The sequence below is a fragment of the Chroicocephalus ridibundus genome, chromosome 8 (genome assembly GCF_963924245.1).
Source record: "Chroicocephalus ridibundus chromosome 8, bChrRid1.1, whole genome shotgun sequence".
Taxonomy (NCBI): domain Eukaryota; kingdom Metazoa; phylum Chordata; class Aves; order Charadriiformes; family Laridae; genus Chroicocephalus; species Chroicocephalus ridibundus.
In genome coordinates this window covers 16293941-16317945 of record NC_086291.1, presented here as the reverse complement: position 1 = coordinate 16317945, position 24005 = coordinate 16293941, and the positions used below count along the sequence as shown (strand labels likewise).

Here is a 24005-nt window from a genome sequence, read left to right as displayed (position 1 = left end):
ACTAGATAGTAACGGCCACTGGTATTATCGTGGTGATGCAAACAAATAGGTTTATTAGATGATGACTTAGAAGTTTTCCCACAAGTGCACATTTTTAGCCACTTTACATTGTTTCAATGTGACTCTTGTTTGCTTTTCGAGTCTTTAAACTGTTCCTAGCATCCATGACTTTGGGCACTAATGAAGGAATGAGCATACCAAAAGTCTCTATAGGTTCCCCAAAGGTTTGCAGGAACATTCACCCACACAGATGAGATGATGAAGAGAGGAAAGAAAGAGAAGAAAAAAAAAAAGTTTTATGCATTTCCACAACAAACACATAGAAAACACAAATACATTTCACCCGTTCCCCTCCCCACTCCAGAACGGACCCTGTAATAAACCAGCCCTTTCCCACACAGACAGAATGACTCATGCTAAATCACAGAACGTTTGAGCAAAGAAAAGAGAAAAAAAAACACAGAGGCAGCTAAATTCAGTATGAAAAAAAGATGATGCACCACAGAAATAAGCACAGCTTACAAAACTTCAGGAGATCAAGTTGGCATCTTTAATAGTTAATCTATTCCAAGACACACACATTCAAGGGACTGTTGCTAACAAAAGTGTATCTATCTTCATCGCAGCATGCTGGATCACAATAAAACCTGCAATCGGGTGATCTTCCCACTCCTTAGCACTTTGTTCCAAAAGACAGCATGTGTGAATTGCACGGCATGTGGTAGATAGCGCAGAAATGGCAAGTAGTCTCAAAAAAAAATAATTCACAATCGAATTTCAGTCCCGTTACCCAACAATAGCAACAAAATCCCTTGAAAAGTCTAAACCACACAGCTGAAGTGGCTGTATGCAAACTGGAATGCATACAGGAATCCTGTACAGTCGCCATACAAGTACGATTTAATTTTGTAAGACTGTCAAAAAACCAGAACCCAGGAATGAGATGTTGACATACAGGTTCCCAGAAGCACTGAAGAGCAAGGATCGCTCATATATGGCTGAGCGAAGTAAAGACGAGGATGCAAGGAGTGTATGCAAAGACCAGCAAACAGACCCTATTCAGACTGGTTTCACTGGTATAGCAGAAGCTGGAGAGAAGGAAGCTGAAACTGAAGGAAGAAAAGCTGTTACTCAAGAAAGGAAGGTGCTGGAAGGAGAGGGCAAGGCAGGAGTAACAGCACGGGCACAATGAGGGCTGCAGCAGTGGCCAAAACAACTGGACGCGCCAGTACGGGCACCAGCAGGAACTGGAAAGGATGCACAGGTAGTCCAGAGATTAGGTAAGCACAACTACACAGCGCAAACCTAGCCCTTCGTCACCAGCAAGAGCAATGGTTGGCAAGAGAAGCAAGTTTTACACAATGTGACACCCAAAGCATATAGTAGGAAATGTGGTGAGATTCAGAAAAAGGTAGTAAGAAATGGGGTAACGGCTGAGCAGTCACAACTGAAAAGACTTCAAGCAGGTTTATAACTTCTGCCTGCTTCAGTTCAAAGCCTGGTGAGAAGACAGGCTCAAGGTGCACACAGAGCTGGACAGGGTAAGCTGTCCCCTTGCGTATCACCAGTGGCATCAGACCAGGCCCACCGAGAGCTGTACTCCGAACCAAGGCAGCATGGCGATAAGCAGGAAAGCCTGCTGGAAGAGATTTCTAAGGGAAGTGGAACTCAGGATCCTTGGCAATACTGACATACAAGAAGGTATCAAAAACCAACCCAACCCCAAACAAACAAAAAACCCTACCACACACAAACCCCAAAAGACTCTGAACCCACCCCCAAACAGCAGGACATCTGTTATCTAACAGTATAGTCACACAGCGTACAATATTTTTGTTTGTTTTATCGATTAACTTTTGTATGAAAATTTAGCAAGCTTATAAAAATAAATTGTTAACAAACGGTGTATTAGTACTATAAAGACTACTCTGGTCTAAAACACAGTTTAAGAGTGAATCGGAGGAAAGCTCCTGAAACAAATAGAAAGGCTCAGGACCTCTCAATTGCAGGGGTGCAACGACAGCAGAGAGAAAAGGGTCACAGATGGAGCAGTCCTGAAGAGTCACCATGAATTACTCTGCCTTTCTCCCACCTCCCACGTCCACTGTATTTGTTATTCTCAAGCACATCTCCAGCAAGAGCTAGCAAACCAGAATTTAATTTTTTGGGGGAGAAAGAAAAAAAAAAAAAAAAAAGTAGTATTTGAATAGGATTCATGGCAAGAAAGCAAGAACTAAACTGATTAAGACTAAACATTGGGCACCACTACAAACCCCCATCTGCTATGCTAAATGCCAATCTCTGCTTGGTATTTAAAATGCCCTTTATCAAAATACAATTCAATTTCTGTTCCAAAACTGTAATATAATCGCTTGAAGTCTGGAATCAAATGGGTTATTTAATTAAATCTCTAAATTTCATTTAACAGAAAAATAAGTACGTATGAAGAGATTCTGGTAAATATATGTCTATATTTCATTTTTATAAAAACAATATTTACAGCCTTAAACATTATGAAGATGGATACAGATGCCTCAGTGAACCCTGTGGTTATGGTACTGCATTTCAGAAGGTAAGTGAGAGGCATACGATTCAAGTTCTAAGTGCCACTCTTCTAGCGTTAGCCTGTTGTCTTAAGTATCTTTAAATTTCTCTTTTGATTAGCAGGAAAAACATCCCAAGGCTTACAGCAAGATTCTTCTACCCTGGCAAGTCTTTGAAAAGAAACACAAACAAGTGTTAATACTCTCAAAGGAAGTAGCATGAGCACCAGTTAACATTTTAATAGCTGCGAAACTCGACAAAACACAAAAATGGTATCGTTGAAGCAGACGGTCAACAAGAACAAAACACTTTGTTTCTCACAATATGAAAATGGTGGGGAAAAGAGCCCAATGTGATATAAGCCAGGCAGAGGTGCAAGTCAATCTTGTCTTAACATCGTGGTGAGACAACTTAATGGCTCTCTTGTGAAAAACTGACCAGCGAGGATTTTGTCCTGTTTCTGCTCCAACAGATGCAAAGTCACAAAGGCTAAATTAATAAACTGCATCAATTTAACATCTCACTTATCCCATTTTTTACCTTCAGAGCAAGGTTTGGATCTTATATTTCTGCTTAAACATTAATTATGTTAAAAACTGGGGATGCAGAGCAAACTAACTTACCCAGCTGCAACAGATAAGAACATCCAGATAAAAAAAAAAATAAAAAAAAATAATCACAAAACACACCAGGCAGTTCTGAAAAAACTCATTTGCTAGAATAAAAAAACCTAAAAGTTCTTAGTAAATGAAAGATCATGTAAGAATTATTAATTGCATACAAATTTGCTATTAAAATGGAAGCCCTATTAATAAATCTAGCTGCAAACACTTCTGTGGAATACTGCGAAGGACTGGGAAGAAGTGGAGAAGGGAAGGGCATAGAAAAACCATGGAGAAAAAGGGAGAGGAACAAGATAAACAGTAAATTAAGAGCAAATACAGCTGCAGCGCCTAAAGATTAAAAGAGAGCACTAGAACCTAATTTTTGGGGGAGCACATTCAGGAATTAATGCAGCAATTGTAAAATACAAATTGTTCTTGTCCATTACAACTCAAAACTTGGAACGTAGTCAAAAATCTTATTTTAATCCTGTCCTCGACTTTGAAGTCTTGAGCTAGATAGTATTTTCTCAGACTTACAAAGCAAATTTACAACAGTTAAGAGCTCTATCAAGGGCCCAATTTTTCTTTTTTTTTCCCCCCTCCTTAATTTTCAGTGCTACAGGCTATAACTTTAAGCTGTAAGTTAAACAAAGATGAAGTCTTACTTAATTTTCACCTCTTTACTTGGCTGGCTAGACAGCAACAGCCTGCATAAGAGATGTGACAGATTTAGACAAACCAAAAGAGAAGCGAGGTTTTCAGCTACTGGAGATAATACCTATCTTTGTTGAATTTTGAGCAGTAGATATTCTACCGCACACAACTGCCACAGTCAGACTGGCTTTCTTCTTCCTTCTCCTATTTTTATTAGAGATAATAAAATCAATTTTATTTCCAAATCCAATTTTCAGTCTTTACCCCTTATTCTTTTTCTTAATTCATAAAGTACCGGTCTAAACAGGGGCAGTGAACCCTGCTAATGCCAAAAGTACAACTTTTTTTGAGATCACTCCCAGGAGACAGGACCAAACCCAACTAACACCAAGTCACTTAAAATGTGATCCCTGAAATTTTGGTTAAAATCCCCCAAACGTGTAATGTAAATCAGTAAATTTATTCAGTCACAAACACAATCAAGCTCAGAGCTGTACATGCATATATGTCCCAATTCAATCATTTTCCACCAAAAAAAAATTAGATAAAAAACACGCTTTCTTAATCTAAAAGATAATCCAGACCCAATGCTCATCAAAATTTATAAACAAATACACTTATTGACTCCTCCCTCAGGACACGTACAGAATAAATGCTACATTTCTCAGTTACACCAAAACTGCTTCTCTGCCAAAAACCCCGAAACAAACAACAAAAACCTATGAACCAAGCTGGGATTTATTATTCAAATCCTAAATTATGGATCACATGCAAGACTTCTCAAGGCAGACAAGCAGAATACCTTATCTAACGTCCAAGCACGGGACATGACCTGAAGTCTCTTGCAGACTCCTGGTGGGTGAGAGCTGTTCCACCCCTTTGGGTCTTTTGGTCCTTCAGGGTGGCACCTCTCTCTCTTGCCCAAGCTTCCCTTTCAAATTAAAGAATTATTAGCAACCTTTTGCTGATTGATTGGCGTTGATTTTTTTGTTTCAGTTCTCTAAAACAACCCATTAGAACTGGCATACAGTTAGTTCTGGAATATGTTGAAACTAATTTTTGCCCTAAGGGAAGGAGTCCCTCTCATACCTTCTTCCTGCCCTTCAAGTGTTCATTGAAGGGAATTATTCCAGACTGCCGGAGACGACACATTCATAAATCTGCTTCCTCTCTTGCAACAATCCACATGCTCTGAGGCTTAAAAGTCCAAGAAATAGCCATTTGGTTTGTCAGGCTGCAGTTCAGTGTTCAGTATGGGCTGGTATAAATAAAAAAAATCCCCAGTCCTGTCCTTCCACGGTCACTCTTTCCTGCCTCCCTGTCGTGACCTTCCTTGAAAGAGCAAAAGCATCCTTGTGGCTGACTGCCAAGCCAGGTCAGGGAATTAGGCCAGATTAAAAAGTAATGGACAGAAGGCAGGGGAGGACATGTGAAGCTAATTTTAATGCAAAGCAGCACCCCGTTCTCTTCATCATGTGAACGCTCCTCCTGGGGTGAGGGAAGGGACAAGTGGGGTGGAAACAGGCAAATACGCGGGGCAGAGAGAAACACTCCTTTTCTGAAGGAATACTGGTTTGTGCTAGTGTTACATGACCATGGAAGTACAGCATTGGACTACTGAAAAGGCTTTGAGCAATAATTGTAATTTTAAGTTATTAATCTATTAATTATTCTATTAGATAAGTTAATTCTATTAACTTAAAATTTTAAATTAATACTTTAAAGTTTAATACAATTATGTTCGATTGCGGTACTTAACACTCCTCACATATAAAATTAGCTCTTACACAAAAGGTTATGTGAAGAAGTGTTAACATGTAAAATCCTCAATTATCATACAATGATGTGCTTTGTGAGCAATTAGGAATTAAGCTTCATCTGTGCAGTACCACCCTCTATAGCTGTAGCTGAACTTTATCCAGCAAGTAATCTAAAATGTTGCAACTACTACAGGACCTATAAAAGACTGCTTTCCTGTGTGAAATGTAACAGGTATTACTTCACAAAGAAAATAGAAAACTGTGCAAAAATTGTGAAAATTCAAACACTTCTATTTCTGCAGTGCATATATTTCCATGGTTACCATGTGGAGAAAAAAAAAAAAGAATACATTTTAAGAATGAATTCCAAGAACAAAATTTTCTAGGGCACTACTATAAAATATCTTGTATATGTATCACATTCTTGAGTAAAGGTTCTTAGAAAATTCTAGTAGTTCAATATAAATATGCAAAATAATCAGATTTTCCTCTTACAGTCAAAACCACACACCAAGCAAAATGTTTACGGCATCTGCTGCAGTTTCCCTCTAATTAAGCTATCCACCCCTCTGCACTGGAAGATACTGGATAGCACCAACTTTCCAACCCATATTACCGCCCCACCTTCCCTCCGCGTAAAACTTCAGTGGCTAAAGTGGGTAACATGTTACTGGGCAGCCATCGCTGAGAGTACGTTTTATGGTTAGATTATTAGAAGCGATAAACAAAAATCTGCAGGTAGTTGATGTGATCTCCATATTGACTAACAAATTCCCTGCAAGCAGGCAATGTCTCTGACAATACTAGATACGCTCATGCACAAATAATACCCTTTTCTTAGAAGTAACCCGAGTTTTACTAAACTCAGTTCTTCCTTACACTCCAAACCAAACTGCAGGGGCTGGTCACTGTACGGATGGATTTCACAATTTACTTGAAAAGAGCAATTCTTGGGTTGCTTTTTCTTTTTTCAAATAATTCACTCAAGGCATCAAAATACTGGCAGATACACCAGTCTTGGTTTAACTGCACTCATGTCTGCGTCCGCTTCCCACAAAGCTACTTTAACCCAGCCCTCGCACTAACAAAACCACACAAACTCTCAAATACGTGTGCTGGGATCAGCAAGACACATCTTCACAGCTGTCAGGGTAAATCAGCAAAATAGCTCTTCATCTCTTTGCAAGATTTGAGATTCTGACACATCGCTATACTGACATATCTCCCGCAGAGCACGCTTTCAATACTTACAGGAAAGGGTTGCCTGCAGTAACTAGCCAAGCAGGAGAAGTTCATTTATAACCTTAAATAGCAGAGAGACTGACTTCCTGAATAAGGAAGTCTTATGTAAATAAACACATTTCACAATTCAACACATCGAGTGAACAACAAGTTTTCGGTTGCCTGATTATGGCAGGCAAAAAGTAGGTAAGAGTGTTTACTATCCATCCTGATAAAGAATGTGACTTTATAGAGAGAAACTGGTTAAAGTTATTGCTTATTTGGATAAAAAGCAGGCATAAAAATTGCACAGAATTGAGTTGCAAATCCTGCAAAAAAATTTAAATGAAAAAACCTAAACCGCATGAATTCTTAATGGACAGGAGTATCTGTCAGGAACTAGAATGAATAAAGGAAAATCATCATTCAAGTTATGAAACTGCCCATAAGAACTTCAATAATTAAAGCTGGGAAACTCCTGTTGTCAACTTTGGCTTGCAACAGCAGCAGCCACTCTCAAAGGAACCAGCAACCAAATAATTATGTAAACAATTTGAGATGTAAACTGAAAACCAAAGAACGAAGAAAATCTGTCTGGTAACAAAATATATGTAAGAAATGTAACAACAGGGACTGAAGTAAGAGAAGCAAGATTACAACATACCCTTTTCCTTTGGAAGAAACCTCTATTTATTAAACTCATTTTTTGCTTATGCCCCAAACAAAGCACCCTGAAGGACTGTTCACTGAATGGTTGAATTTAAGAACTACGTCAACGCAGCAACTCTTCTGTTGCCTTTTTTCAAGTATTTTGTACAAGAATCAGAACAAAACACAAACTCAGGTCAACACCTAAGAAATTATCCTCGTCCGCTGTCAGAGCATAACGGGTAACACTGGGGAATTTTTGAAAGGAAGAAACCATTAGTCCCATGAGATTTATATAACAAGATGTATAGCTCTGGCACCTGGAAATCCCATGGCATCCATCCATTTCCTATAGTCTTTTCAGCAGCAAGAATAATTAGTTGCTACTTGTTGTCCCTTGCCCTTAAAAGATGTTCACAATGCACGTAACTAAAATATTTACACTACCTCCCTTCACTCTCACTCCTGAAACACTCCTGTTCTCCAGTGCACGCAGAGCTGGACAACAATTCAGCAGAGTCCATCAGCACTGCTCATACTCTTTTCTCATACTGCTCCATCTGTCTCCGTGCACCTTTGGTGACTACTATCTTACACGTGTAAGTTTCTGTATTCCTAATGAAACAGATGTCTAGTAGAGCAGCATCTTGCAGAACTGGGGCTATTAAAGTTACTTGGCCTTCCAGCTGTAACTGTTCAAGAATGTTCTGCTGTTCAAAACAAAAACGCTAAACCAAGAAAAACAGAAAAACAGTTTTTCCTTCTTTCAAGTCTTTCCAGAAGAAAAAGTCATATAACTGGAGCTCTCCTGGGGTTAAAAAAAAAAAAAATAAAATAAATCCAATTGTATTTATTGTACTTGCAATTGAAGAAAATATATCACTTTTTCATCAAGGTTTCACTTGCATCTTGGTAATCTTTCACAAGGAGAGCATCCGATTTTATCCACTGACAGGGTGTAATGTAACACTGCTGCAGTGAAGACAGCCACAAAGGTGCAACGAAAAGCAGAAGTGGTTTAAACGGGGAAATGTTTAGAGCGAAGACTTAATCTAATCCTCACTTGATGGAGGAGGAAATAGTCACCTTTCCCTTGTCAAAATTAGACTTCTGATTTATAAATCCTTTTGACTGAGAACTGACACTTGGTAAAAGTTGCAGCTATTTATTTCTATTTTTAATGGAACTGGGAGCCTGGATGTCAAGATGAATGAAATCTACAGATGCAAATTGCAGAATAAAGCCCCAGGGAAAAGAAAACAAAACAACACAACCACCACCACCACCCCTCCCCCAAAAAACCAAAACAACCAACAAAACAAAACAGAGCACCTGTAACCTCTTTTTCACCTAGTTTGTAAGAAAATTCTTCCCTTCAAATGACTCAATCATAACAGAATACCAAAAAAACCCCAACAAACCACCAGGCAGCAAATTCCTAGAGCTGATTTCCACAAACCTTAATTCCTGTGGAAACTACAACCTAACTGTAAGAGAAACAGAGAGAAGGGTGATGGGAAACTCGGCCCGGTAACCGGTGGGAAGCAGACTCTGACCCAAGGAGAGACCTCTCCAGCAGTAGCCAAAGGCGGCCGCAGGGCACCGAGAAGTGCAAGGAGGCTTGAGTTGCCCCCTCATGTTCCGGAGGGGCTGAGCAGGGGCTGGTGTCAGTGAGGAGGTCGGACTGCCATCGCATCCCTGCGGCAGGAGCACAGGCCGGCCATGAGCCTGCGGGGCAACACTGGCTCCCACCAGGCTCTCTCCCGCCTGCCAGCATCCCGCCGGGCGGCTGGGAGCACACAGGGCAGGCCATACCACCTCTTTCAGGGACAGCCCGTGTTTAGGTTTACTTGAACAGCCATGATGCTGTAACATATACCTCAATGTGCGTACAAAGTTCTGAAACCCTGTCCTGTATCTGTACTGGTTTTGACACTTGTGTATTGCTGTACTTTGTATACCGAGGAAATGACAGCCACGCTTTTCATTTCAGAGAAGATGACCTCAACGTATTCGTATGAGATAAGTATACATACGCTGATATTAGATAAGGCAGTGGGATGACTCCTCCCACTCTTTATCTCATGCCATGTACAAAACTGAAACCTTCGTAAAAATGGTCCTTTCAATTTGCCAGATAAAGCAAAACCACACACACACACACACCCTGGATACATGATCGACTGTTTTTTCTTTTCAAGCAATCTCTAACCCTCCAAAGTAATTTTCCAAAGCTCCAGACTACCTGCTTGAAACAAAACAGAATCATTTCAGAAATTAATATATTTGGGCTTTTTGCAAACAATTTTCAAAGGTTATCTGTTTCTAAGGAAATAAACGTACCTAGTTTATATAATTAGGTACAACTTCCAGTAATATTCCAAGTACAAATTAAGTACTTCATAATTCAAATAAATTCCAAGTACGTTATAACAAGTAGTCACAGTGGTTTTGGAAAGCAAACACCTGCCTAATAAGTTTACTAGATCTATTATATCTCATTTCAAATGAGACTCTCCTCCCCTACTTCCATGAACGACCTCAACTATTCTGCTATCCCATCATTTAGAAAGAATAAAAACCACAGAAGAATAAGCTGGTTCAGATGAAAAACAACAAAAGCCAGTTCAGAATTTTTAGGTAATAATTATATCAATTTCAGAAGGCCTCACTATTTGAGTCAATTCAGATAAAATAATTTATTATGAGCTGCACAGAAAAATTAAATGAACTGACATATACATCATTCAATTATAAGATTTTCCAAATCAGATTCTGTGCCTTATTTACTGATAGAATAGAATACTGATAGAATTTCAAATACCAAATATCAGTTATGCAATGCAAAATGTTTAATTAAAACTGCAAATCTTTAATAGTAATATTTTGCAGAAATCCACAGTGAGTCGATTACAAAAACAAAGAGATCAGTAGTCGATGCAGCTATGCAGACGAGAAAGGAAAACCTGGTAGATTTATCCTGATTGTGAAGACAGAACAAAAAAATAGTGCCAAAGGTAATAGAAAAGACTTACCATTCATGCTGAAAAGCTAGTTTTCAGAAACATATTGCTCCCAATATTAATCCAACAGTTGATGAAGTATGTTAATCTCTGCAAAATCAGTGCTTCAATCTCTAAACACGCTTACACACTAACTGGGAAGAGAGAGAACACAGAATCCAGAGCCGCTCTTTCTTACGAGCTCCTTGTGATGAAAAAAAAACTATGAAGCACAAGCTACCAGTAGTAAACCAAAAATCAATATTCAGGACACGGATATTTGCTTTTTCTCATTAACTACTTCTGCTCTGACCAATGCTACCTATTCATGTCTAAAGCAACTCAAAATGGCAGGGGGGAAAAAAAGCATGCAAACACCAGGAGGTTTTAAGATGTTCTCAATTATATCAAGCACTGGTTGTTTCCATGGCAACCTTAGACCAGAATTATCTGTTGACTTGTACCCAACTAGTAGTTATTCTAAAGCTTTAATCAATTCACACAATGTACTCTGTACATTATTTCATATTTCACATGCATTTTTCTCTATACATATATATATATAGTGATTATTCAGCTATATCTCTGTAAGACATTCCACAGTATTTGAAAATATATTGATACTATTTTGAATCGGTTAGAGACCAAGTAATATTCCTTTGACTATTCATCACCCATCCATTTGCAATTTAGAGACTACAAAGACGACAGAAAGATGCAATAGTGGTGACTTCCCTGACCATTTCAGCCAAGTTGTTAATGTGTTCTCTTATTATGCACAGATTTCGAAAATATTTGTTGAAGAACAACAGATTGACACTGATCTTACTGCCTCAACATTCAAAACCAAGCAGCCTCATTCTCCTTTCCTTTCCCATTTCTACCTTTCAAAGAGCAACAAGCAACTAGGGAAACAAAACAAAAATCAAAATGTAGTTTCCATATAGTTGCAAGCGGTCCCAGTCAAGACATCTAAACTAAGAATGAAATACATTGTTCTGATGACTACCATCACATCCCTTTCATCCTCTGGCTGTGCAGCACAACTGACCTGGTTTCCAGTTCAGGCTGTACAATCACATGTGCGCTCAAGTCAGCTTTTTAAAACAGATTCCAAGGCCCGCGGTGTCCTGAGCCATATCTGCCCTACTGGATCCTTAGGATCTTACAACACATTCGTTTCACGCATCAACCAAGAATCCAAGGCACATTAGAAAAACCTCTATGTTTTACATAACAAAATAATGAAGCAAAGATGTTAAATTACAAAATCAACCGCTGAAAAAACCCTACAGCCTAGAGCACATGGCCAATTCCTCACACCCCGCAACACTATGACTGACATCACAAAGAAAACGTCCACCCAACAAGCACCAGCTCCTTCCCCTCCAGCAAACCCACACCTACAGCAGTAACTGCTTGTAAAGGGACACACACAGAAACAGATCTGTTACAGAAATCTGTTACATAAATATATTAACTTTCCTTTCAAACCCAAACCTAAACCAACAAAAATTCTGAGAAGTCACTTTCCAAACTTTTTTTTCCAGGAATTACAAAGTATGCCTTTGCCTCGAACTTCAAGAGTAGCTCACGCTGTCGCCTACGGAGCTTCACCCGAAACCTTACACCAACATTTCACAAGTTGGAGTGATATGGGCGGAATAGTTACAAATATTCCAATATCCTTACAAGAAAAACACCAGTATGTTTCTAAACCACTGCTTATTCATTAAATCTCCTGGGAAATTAATCTACAACCTGAATTCAGTGACCCTCAGTAAAAAACCCAAACCAACAAAAAACCAACCCAACCCACCTACACCACCCCACCCCACCCCCCCCCCGAAACACAACAAACCCGAAACAACAAAACAATACTGTTTCTCTTTCATTTTTCACAAAGAAATTTCACAGATTATGTATTTTTTCTGAAGAAATAATTAGGAGTCAGTAGCAGACAGAAATACTCCCTCCATTGTACTCCTTATCTATCACTCCTTGGGCTACTGCGGGAGTGAAACAAGAATCTTGAAACATAGACTTAGTCCATATGTACCTACAGTATTTTTATTTATTATTTAAAAAAAAATTAAACTACAAATTGAGACTAAAGGTTCAGGATAGACATTCAGAATTTCACCCCAAAACCAAAGCCACGTAAATCAACCACCATTCAGCTGCCAGTTCTGTAACTTTGGTCACAAAAATTGCATGCAGCCACTGTGCTTAATTATAACTTAAAATAGCATTCACGGAACAGCCATTTTCACCATGTTTATCATCAAGAGACACGACAGTCCATTTCCTCATCAAGCATGTCATACAAGGAAGCCTGCCTTAAATAGAGGGGAAAAAAAAATGGTAGAGACTTGTACACAAACAGGTCACAATTTGTAAGTGTCAGTAGGTCAATACCATCTTTTTCTTTACGTTATATAAACAAAAATGCCTCAGTGTTATTTTTTTCAAATAGCTATGTACATAAAAAAGAGCTTCTCCATAAACACACGCATGCCTCTATTTTTACCAAGCTGAAAATATTTTGGAGAAGCGGAACCTCAGAATTTATGCACTTTCATTCTTTATCTTACCAACAAAACTCGTTGATCCTTCCCCATCTCATCTGGGAGACCTAGATTGAATCTATTTTAGGTCAGTGCATTACACCTTCTCCCCTCCCCCCCCGGCCCATGTTTATTGCTTATCCTCTGAGAACAGATTCACTCCCTACTCATATAATATTTTAAATTGCACGCAAGGAGATGTATAAACGCTGATTTTCTTCATGGTAACGCTGCGATGCTAAGCATTTCCAATAAGGCCTATTATTCAACTGAAATAATTGTGCTATCTCAAATCCATCAATGAATCTTAAATCTGGAACAAAATTATCATCAATTACCATATTGTAACATTTTTAAATGAGTATTTAACCACAGAGACAATAATTGCTTTGCAAAATAATGCATGACTTTAAAAGAAAAAAATCAAAATGAAACGTCAATTTACTTAGATTGTGATATTTTTTGAAATCTCTCACTTATTACCCAAAATGCAATCATGAAAAGTTTTAATTCATACAATACTGTAAACTGTTCACTGAGTAAGAAATTAAAGCTAATGACAGTCAGCATTCCCATACTAAATTAATACTTAATAGTTAAAACCAAACAATTTTATATTGTTTACCACTGTATAGAGCATTCTGATGTATATCTCCCTTAAAACAAAATTACAAATTACACAAAGCCCTACAATTAGAAGTTTAATCTGTGCAGCAACATCCACCTATTCCAAAGTTTAAACTCTTTAATGAGTTTTCTATGTCTGCTGAACTAGCTGATTTAATTTGAAAATAACGGAAGTAATTTAGAAGTAAAAACTGGGGTGGGGTCTTGCCAAAACAAGTCAATTGTGTTTTAAGAGAAAAGAAGAGATGAGGGATAAATTCTGCTGCCAGCCACCAGTCCAGGAACCAGCCGCCCACCTCCCCCCGCCTGATGCAATATGCTGTTCTCCAAATTAATAACTTTAGGTAATGAATTGTAAAATTGCCCCCAGAACGTATCACAGATCAATGTCCAGATTCAATTACAAATATGCACGTTCTTCACTCGCTAGGGAAGCTGAAGAGTGAACATCAATAAAACAAACAAAAGCCCCAACTTACTTGATTTGTCCCATAGGACAGCAAGTTCAGAGCAGTGTTGGCTCTCATTTTCCAGAGCCGCTCTCTGTTCATGTGCGCCGCTCTTTGAATGTCTATGGAAAAGGCGATTTGCAAAACCTTCCAGTCTCTGCAGCGCCGTGGCCGTCCCTGTGCACTGGTTACACGGTACCTCCTTCTGAGCTGCCATGTATACACACCGCCGACTTTCACAAAAGGGAAAATATCTAAAGGGAGCTGGACAACCCAGAGCCACTAAGAGCGATGCATGTGTCAAGCTTCCTGTATGCAGTGTTTTCTAACCACTACTCTCTTCTACTTCCTGTTAAGAAAAGCTCTATAATGTACTGGTTTATACTGCTAAAAGTCTCTTTTCATGTCAATCGAAAAGTGGGGTTTTTTTAAAAAAAAAAAAAAAAAAAAGCAATAATTGCTCTAGCATGTGTTTTCACAGCTTCTTAATGCATCACATATTTTATATTTAAATATACATTTTACGTTCAAATACTATAAACAAGTTGTTCAGAAGTAAAGATCAGAAGGCAGATTATTTTTTTTTTTAATTTACCACAACCATGTGTGAAAAAAGTGACTGTTCTGCAGTTCTTGCCCTGTTACGGAGTACTACCATCACCATAGCTAACATAGCCAGCTGTAATGTAATCATTAGTAATCTCGTGTTTTCAACCAAACAACTTTCTAAGCAAGGAAGTTACTTGCAAAAACCACTGAAGAAACGATTATTTTTTTATTGCGGGGGGAAGTATTATTTTCCTCCTTTAGGGCAAATCAAACTGAAGAAGCTGAATTCTGATGTACATATAAACATGACTGCATTATACTTATCCAAACTGGGTTCTACTTACTCCAAGAATGAACCAAATGCATTTAACTTTTTCAGGAATAAATTACCAGAACAACCAGTGTTGGCAGATCCTTATCTAGCAGAATGCTCGATCTTCCAGCCCAAAAGGCAGCCGGAAGGAGAGTCACAAAGTCACGGTCACCAGCTCCTGACACTGCTTATGTAAAAGCTTTGCATGCAAGTCTCCTGCAATTGCGTAAGAAACCTTTTTTCATTCACAAGAAATTCAAGTATTTTCAACTGTGGAGTAAGTTTAGAAAGCACCATTTTTAATGGCACAAAACCTAGGGAAAATAAACTGAAAGCCATACTTAACATTAAATTACATTACTTTTCAAATTACATAATTTTGCATGCTTACAATGGGTAATAGTTTTTTTTGTGAAAACGGAAACACATAGATTAGGCAGGTTTCTCAATATATCCTCTGCACATATAAGATGTGGCTTCTGAAAAATGTAGTTTTTTCTTAAGAAAGATTGAAATAACTTTTCCACAATCTGTCTCCTGTCTTACAGTCAACACGCGTTAAAGACATACCTCTCATTTTTCACCACCATACTTCTCACTGAATAGTTTTCAAATGTCAGCAGATCTCCATCCTTGGACATTACATAACTATTTCATAACAGCTCTGTGCTTCACAAAAAACCCCATGATGACAAACTGCCTATGATAGTGATAAACCAATAAAGATGCGAGGGACAGACTTCACGGGTTTGGCTATATTCCGTCTAACAGGCACTTCCAGAGTTGTAACTGGCCTCAGTCAACACAACAGTTTAAATTTCTAGACTCTGTGCAAAGCACAGAAGCGCCCTTTGCTGCCAGGCTCCAGATACACTCTGGAAACGTAATTTCTTTCTCCAGCACCTGTCAAAAATTGAAACCAAATGTCTAGACGCTTACATTTTACACACCGTTCTGCAAATCTGGATGAGCACCTGCTGTCTTGTTGGTGACCAGGCTGCTCTCCCTGGTAAGGGCCTGGTGCTGCAGCCTTCCCTGGAAACCATTACAGGTCCTTTTCCACCTTACGCCCTCCAGCCTTTTACCTGCTTTGTCGCAGGATCAATGCTGACTTCCATGACGCCCTGTTGGTTCAAGGCTCTGCTGACAGAGACAAGAGCTCACGAAGACCATGGAGATCCATTTGCACGGTCACAAATAGGCAGAGGGGATATATTATGCGGCATATATAACCAAACACTTTACGACAGAGTAACACTAGGCCACCTTCCATACAGCAGCATAAGAAATACTTAGACAACAACACTGTGTTTATTTCCCTGTCTGGTGAACTTCTTGAGGCTGGAAGAGCCCCTATGGAATTGTTCAGCCGTGCTACCCTGTAGCTCACTGCAAGTCTCCGGGCATCCAGGGAATCCTTCCAAGGGGCTATTATTTTCTCTGACCTTGGCTGTTTTCTCCAGTAAACAAATCCACCTCATATGATGGTGTGCTCATCTTGTTCCTCCCCCCTCCCATGGTTCTGAGTCTTTACACTACCGCTGCCTTATTTTTCACACAAATCTTCAATGAAACCATTTTGTTTCCCTGATCTCAAAGAGGGTATTTTACAAAATTCACATCACATTACGTAAATTAGTCTGCCAACCCTCTAGAGTCAATGGAGAGACGTGGGAACTGCTAGAGAGCGACTTTGCCCACCAAAATCCAGAGCTCTGAATGCATCCAAGTGACTAACCTGGACACTTGAATTAGGTGCCAAAAATTGGAAGAAGAAATATTCACCCTCTGAGACCATAAAAGCAAACTGGTTGAAGTGAAAACAGGTCATCAAAAAAGGGATTATTAAAAGATATCTTAAGAGAAAACCTGGATTTGCCAGACTTTTACAAACTACTGCCAGCGAACTCTGCTATAGAAGTTCTTCTCCACATGCAAAACATGGAAAAGAAAGTACTGGTCATGTTTATACACAGATAGTAATACAATTGCCTAATCTCAGAAATTTTTGGCATTGATTAGCATTAGGGAATGATAATACAAAATACTACCACACTGACTTTCTGTGAAGCCCACATCCAACGTGGACTTCAATGTTTCCATACGAATTCCATGATTTTCAAAGGTAGAATCTCCTATTTCCTTTTATCTAACCTTTCATTTTATTGACGTACTAATCTCCAAATCAATGCAATATTATTTTATGCACATCAAATATTTTATATGTTATATATGAAGCACAGAGTCCCTAAGCTCTGAGACAGTAGTTTACCACTCAAAAGCTCTGTAATCAGCAATGGATGATGCTTTATCAAAGGCAAAATTCTGTGGCTCTGCTTGTTTTAGGATTTCCACTTGGCTAGCCAGCACTGCTTTTCCTTAGAAGAGTTTGTAAATCTTTAAACAAAATTAAATGCTTATACAGACATATGCAAACAGACTTGAGGTCATTTTACTCACGCTCCAAGCTGGAAGAAGAACCCGAGCCAGCTTTGACCTAAAGCTGTGCAGTTCTTTTGGTTAAGCCTGTACACCCTCCCAAAAGAGCAGAAGCTGGCTCTACTCCATCCACCCCATGAACATCCAGATGTTCTACCCACTCTGTGCAGCAAAAGTCACAGAGAACCGCAGAATCATAGGGTTGGAAGGGACCTCTGGATATCATCTAGTCCAACCCCCCTGCCACAGCAGGTTGCACAGGAACGCATACAGGCGGGTTTTGAATGTCTCCAGAGATGGAGACTCCACCACCCCTCTGGGCAGCCTGTCCCAGTGCTCTGCCACCCTCAAAGTAAAGAAGTTCCTCCTCATGTTTAGGTGGAACTTCCTATGCTCAAGTTTGTGCCCATTACCTCTTGTCCTGTTGCCGGGCACCACTGAAAAGAGCCTGGCCCCATCCTCCTGACACCCACCCTTTAAGTATTTATAAGTGTTGATAAGGTCCCCCCTCAGTCGTCTTTTTTCCAGACTGAAGAGACCCAAATCCTTCAGCCTTTCTTCATAACAGAGGTGTTCCAATCCCCTGATGATTATCTTCATAGCCCTTTGCTGGACCCTCTCCAGCAGTTCCCTGTCTGATCAGCTGTGTGCACAGGTATGACCCATACAATATCAGGCCTGATTAAGATGTGTTTCATTTTCACAGAATAACTTTTACTCTACAGACAGTCTCTGTGGCCTAGGAAACCTTTCTGTTACAAAAAAACCCCCACCAAAATAACTTTACTTCAAGTCAGTTATTGTCGTGATTTAGGCCAGATTGGCCAATGACGGATGACAGATGCTCTCCCCCCTTTTTAAAGAAAAATAAAATTAATGTTTGAAGACATTAAGACTAGCCAGTTGCCATGCAGGTCTCCTATTAGTTTCTACAGCCAGGCAGTGCTGAAAATACCCTCTTTGTTCATATTTATTGCAAAATAAACCCAAACTGTGCAGGCTAGACAGTGTATGTGGTACCTGGTGTATGCCGTAGCTCACAACCCCGGTGCCTGACCGAGCAACATCAGCGCAGGGGCTCAGTGCTGGCGCGGTGGTGCCCTTCGCCTGCAGAGCTCCATCTCTTCCAAAGTGCTCCCAAACACACTCAGTTCAAACTGGCTAGGCACACAATTTAAGTAAAGCATTAGTTACATAGAAAAATGTAAGAGTTGCTTCAATGTTTCTAACTCGTTTCTAAAATTTCTGATAGTGAAGCTCCAACTTCTCCTTGCCACCAAAGTCAATACTGAAATGTTAAGAATTTCCTTTAGGCAGATATTTTATTTTCACTAAATTCTAGCCACTAAATCTTGGCAATATTTTAAAACACATTAAAACACCCAGGGAGTGGGTAAGAGATTCAGCTATGAATGTGAACACCACATGTATAAGTTATAGTATTTTCATAAATAATGTTTCAGTAAAAATTTTTAAGGTATTCTCCCACAACTTTATAAAAAACAACATAATGATGATAGCCATAGAAAAGGACTAACACTGTGGTTGTCCTATCTGATAAAGGCAACAAAACCATTTATAATTTTCCTGATGGCCACCCCATAACCTCACGTGCATTTCCCAGCAGCTGATGCCCAGCGTACCTCTCTCAATCGTAACTAACACACAGCACTATAGCCCAGCCACAGACTCTTTCAGCTTCTTGCTGAAAAAGAATCAGGAAATAAATGCATGTGGACATTTTCTTTTTAATAATCTCTGCTAAAACATCACTTCTCAATTTCTAAGAAGCATTTCTACCCTACCAGTCAAGCCTTAAAAATTAAGGATTAAGAAAGGGAGTACCCTCCTTTCTTCAAAGAATCTGGATGGTTGAGTGATGGCATGATTTGTACAGGCCTACTTTTATTGAATGCTGAAAAATGCCTACATTATAATTTTAAAATATTTAAGATGTTTCCCAAGTAAAGTTACTGTGAAATTCCTGAATTTTAAAGACGTATAAAATAGAAAAATATTTAAAAATACAGCACATCTATATGTTTTTTGAATGTATTTATTTTACTCCTAGGATCGAATGCCATACTACTTCATTTCGTACACAGAACTGAAATTCCCCCACACTACGTCAAAACTGGAGTGTCTCCTCTAGCGTTTAACAAAGGTTAACTATGAATATCTGGCAATCAAAAACATACAGCAGTTTTTAAGACAATTAACTGTATTCCTTGACAGGACACTGAAAATGGATCTGTGATGCAAAATAAATTTCAGATTACCTACAGTAAATTAAAATCTACGTCTTAATTCCAAATCTTGAAACCTAGTATTGTCCTGGTTACCTATGAAGCTGAGTCTCAATCTGCCTGTTGCTGTACGTTCTACTTCTCTTTAAGGGCTAAATAAAAATATTATTTTCTATCTTCTTATATTAAATATTTAAAATTAGCATTTCTCCTTTTCAGCACTGGCCTTCACCCACAAGTAGAAGAGACATAGTGTGACATTTTCTGCATAATTATTTTGTTTGTAATCTATGGAAAGATAACTTCTAAATGCATAATAAAGAACCTTTTTATAGAGGTTAGAGAAAGTTTATTTCCTTTAAAAATTGATGACTTGATAAAGCATATCTCTTCCTTTATGCATGTTATTTCAACAATGAAAGTCCAATTTTAGTATTTATTATTTATTACAAAAGGAGTGAGCAATTATTTGATACGAAGTGTTAATGAGGGTTCCTCCTTTTTTAAAGCTTGAAGATCTTGATGAATTTAGCAGGTCTTTTATTGACCAATAAAATATTTAAGTTGAAAGATGCAGCCAACACATTTAAGAAAAAGAAAATAATTTAATTGTCTAATTTTGAATTAGAAAATACAGGAGTTTATAAGCATTTATTAACTCTAAAATTTTTAAAATAATATATATTAAGGAAACTAGAGTGTTCTGTGCTATAAGCCTGAGGAAATATGTGATATTTTTCTAGTTGTTATATATAGCTTGAGAGAAAAGGACATAAAGCAAAGTATGCAGATAGCCATTTCATAACTAAAAAATAAAGGAACATTTTCATCAGAAATTATATAATTAAACACAATCCATTTTAAGTCTTGCCAGGCATGCATATTTCAGAAAGAATTATGGGTAGAAACAGAGGCAGAAAAAGGCTTCTTGAAAAAGCAGATGTATTTTGATTTTCACTACACATCCAGCACCATGCCACTAGCTTGCATTTCTTTTTAAAACACACGGAATAAAGAGCAGTATTTGCTAATTTCTTACAGATTTAATGGCTTTCCATTTTGAAACAAAGATTTTTCAAAATGTATATAAACAAAATAAACACAACCAACACCTTCACTGTTTAATAAACCACAAGGAAGTGAACTCATGCAGTCTTAGCGTACCTTTATGTGCACATTTTTTCTAAAAAGGTTAACCCTTACTAGAGAGCCCCTCTGAGAGCAGTGCTAAGGCTGGGACTGCAGCACTTCTATAAATAGGACTGCCAAGAGGAAGTTGTTGCTATGGAAATGCTGGTCATATTTCTATTTTGACTCAGTAGACCTCTACTGGCATCTACTGTACAAAAGCTTAATTGCAGCAGGCATCTAATACTTAATTTGTGCTTCCTGATGAGAGATTAAGGCTTGCATGGTCCAACAGAATAATTTATTCTTTATCCATGATGATACAACAGGAATGAAAAAAAATACCTAAGAACTTGAGAGGAGGTAGAAGTCAAATTCTGCACTGGATTTTTCACATGCAAACTAAAAGCTCTCACTCTTCCCATCAGTTTTCTTGTCAAAATTTGACAAATTCATCATTGAAGATAATGTGATTTTTCATGTACGTATACCATGCCAGCAGATCAAGTTTTCTCATTCCTATCAACACATTATCTGGTTATTTTGAAGTCAAATAGCTTGTAGCCATAGTCCCAAATCTACTGTTGAGAAGAAGGAGACAGAGAACTCTTTCATTACAAGCCAAACCTTCCACAAAACTGCCCAACTCACCAAAGAGAACTGGATTCCTCTCCTTTCTAACTTGGCTCCTTCCTCCTTGCTTTTCTTACACCTTCCTTCAAGGTGATGTGCTTGCTGGCGCTTACAGTTTGGACTGTCACATTGCAAGATAAGAGGTTTTCTCAATGTGAATTAACATTATACAAAAGCTCCACCATAAAACGAAGTTTAGCAATGATCCATTTTTAAAATAGCTGCTTTCACGTAAGTACAAGAAATCTTGTGAAAGTACTTGTAGATATCTGCTTGGTCCACGCCCTTCCAGATCATAAGCTACTCAAATAACCCTTCATGGTTACTTCATAGCACTATTTAAGATAGTTTGACATACAATCAGAAGTTTTGTACAAATCCTGTCACTTTCCAGCAAAAGAGAAAGTACCCAAACACCTGTGTAAGTGGGTTTTGTTATACTTGCATAAGATAGTTGTCTGCCAAGACTAAGTAAGATGCTCCTGCCTTTGGACAAATGAGTCTAGAAAAAAAAGATAAGTAAATGGACACATTTAAATTAAAATCCAAGGTTAAATGTTGAAGAAATTAGCATATGACCTCAGTTAACCCTGCCTCTCTGAAAAAACTAACAGCAGACAAAGGTTTTGATCCACTTAATTTACAACAAAATATACTGTTGATTAATAATAAGCATTAATGTGTTATCCATCAAAATAAGTAAGATGAACTGCCTAAATTAGAAAGGAAAAAAAACCACACCACTAAAAACTTGGACATTTTGCTCAATATCTGACTGGGTTGAAGGAGAAGCTACCTGCTTGAATTCTGGCCGATCTTCCATCAGAACAATAATCCTGAAGATCTGTCTCTCTCACAGAAACCATAAAGGCTCCTGCAGGTAAGCAGCTGCTGTGGAGGGGATCTTGGCTACAGAAAGCTTCAGGCTGATGAGCTCTACTTTTTCTAGAATCTGCAGGTTTGGTCTGTTGTTCTTCTGTTTAGCCACTTAGCTATATTAAGGAATTGCCCCAGAAGAGGCACGTTTATGTTTGAAACATGCTGCTCAGGACAAATTAAAGCGTTACGTGTCCTGAGTCGAGTGTCTCACATAAATTAAACCTGAGAGATCTGGGGTTACATTTAGAGTTACTTCTTGATGTGGGATAATGGAAGGAAGTAAAAGAGGGGACAATGGTTAAAATACTCACCAAACTAAAGTCCCGTAGATAAAAGTTCTTCACTATAGTAATGGCTACACTCTACTATCACAATCTGTATTGTATGGTAAAAGACCAGAATGATATATATTAGAGTAACTAGAATCATTTTAGTACCTCTTTCAGGAAGCCTGTCTGCATTTTAAATCAGGAGCACATTCCCTAGAGGAAAAAAACCAAACAAAAACAACTGACTCCACTTTGAGCTAAATATTTTACATTAATATTTTTGTTTTCTTCCAAAACTGGGGTGCTCCTCAATTATATGACATTTACGTTCAATTAGGAAAATACCCAAATAAGAAAAAGAGCAAACCCAAAGTTACTTCACAGGAAGATATAGTGCTTTTTCATAGAATGAAAGAGTACAGAGTGCAAATTAGAATCCAGCAGTGGCTTTCATAAAGTATGGTCTAAAGTACAAAACACCTGGTCACGTGATGCGGAGATGTGCGCTCCTCTACTTGTATTAGGACCAGATCCTGTATTCCTGCACTTTACCGCCAGACTTCAACCTGCCCTGCTCCCTCCACTCCTACCAGCCTGCCCAGCTTCAGATGTTCTACAAAAGAGGGGAAAGACTGACTTTGTAAAGATCTAGCACTATCCGCCACAGCAGCTAGAGGGGAAAACTGGCACTAAACCCTGAAAAGCAGAGGGGACGCTGCTGGCCCCAAGACAAGAGGCTGCAGAACATTTAAGAGGGTATTTTGAAGTTTGTTAAAGCTCCTAAAACACATTGTGCTAAGTAAGCAGTAACCCGGTTACAGGAACTTGCATTAATACAGAGGCATCAGATGTACAGCTCAGACAACAGCATTTCTCTACGTACTAAAGTTAATTACATTAGGTTTACAGAATTTATGTTCGTAATTATGACACTTAAATAGAGTAACAAATGCCATCTGCTAGTTTAAGACCAAACAAAGTGTGAGGTATGAAAACTGTAATCCCAAACAGTAAGTTTCAAAAGTACTCAGTCACTCATCTGTAATGTATTGTATAAACACAAATAAATATCTCAGATTTTTTAGAGGGGAAATAATTCACACACCAACTTTCTCATTACTGGTTATTTTTCTTAGTAAGGTAGCAGCAAAGTGCACAGATCTTTTCCCCCCCCCCTATCTGTGATGGGCTCTCATTTATAAGTTAGAATTTATATTCAGTTCATTTCATGTAAGGTGAATTTATCTATTACCAGTCTGGATATATTCTTAAACAGTATTTGCACTTGGATGTAACAGAAATCACTTACCAAGTTAAAAAAAACAACTAAAAATGAAACATTTCCCTTTTGCTTTATGAATATGTTTTCCGGCTATTGGTAATCAACCAATACTGCTCAGTCCATAGGATCCTTTAGCATTCCCAAGTGTTACTTTACAATAAAGGCCAAAACAACTAAAGCTCTGATGGGT

The 24005-nt window shown here is 38.5% G+C and overlaps 1 protein-coding gene across 3 annotated transcripts in view; it reads right to left on the bottom strand.

Moving 5' to 3' along the window:
- The window catches only part of PRKACB (protein kinase cAMP-activated catalytic subunit beta), a 76860-nt gene that overhangs the window by 23525 nt on the left and 29330 nt on the right, over nucleotides 1-24005 (bottom strand). The window contains exon 1 of one of the 3 annotated variants that reach the window (XM_063345351.1): nucleotides 14108-14305. The exons of 1 other annotated variant lie outside the window; for it this stretch is intronic. In XM_063345351.1, the coding sequence (XP_063201421.1) occupies nucleotides 14108-14294 (187 nt within the window). In that variant the 5' untranslated portion in view covers nucleotides 14295-14305. Of the gene's footprint in view, nucleotides 1-10467; nucleotides 10807-14107; nucleotides 14306-24005 lie in introns of those variants that run through there. One more of the 3 variants, XM_063345354.1, reaches the window with a different exon arrangement.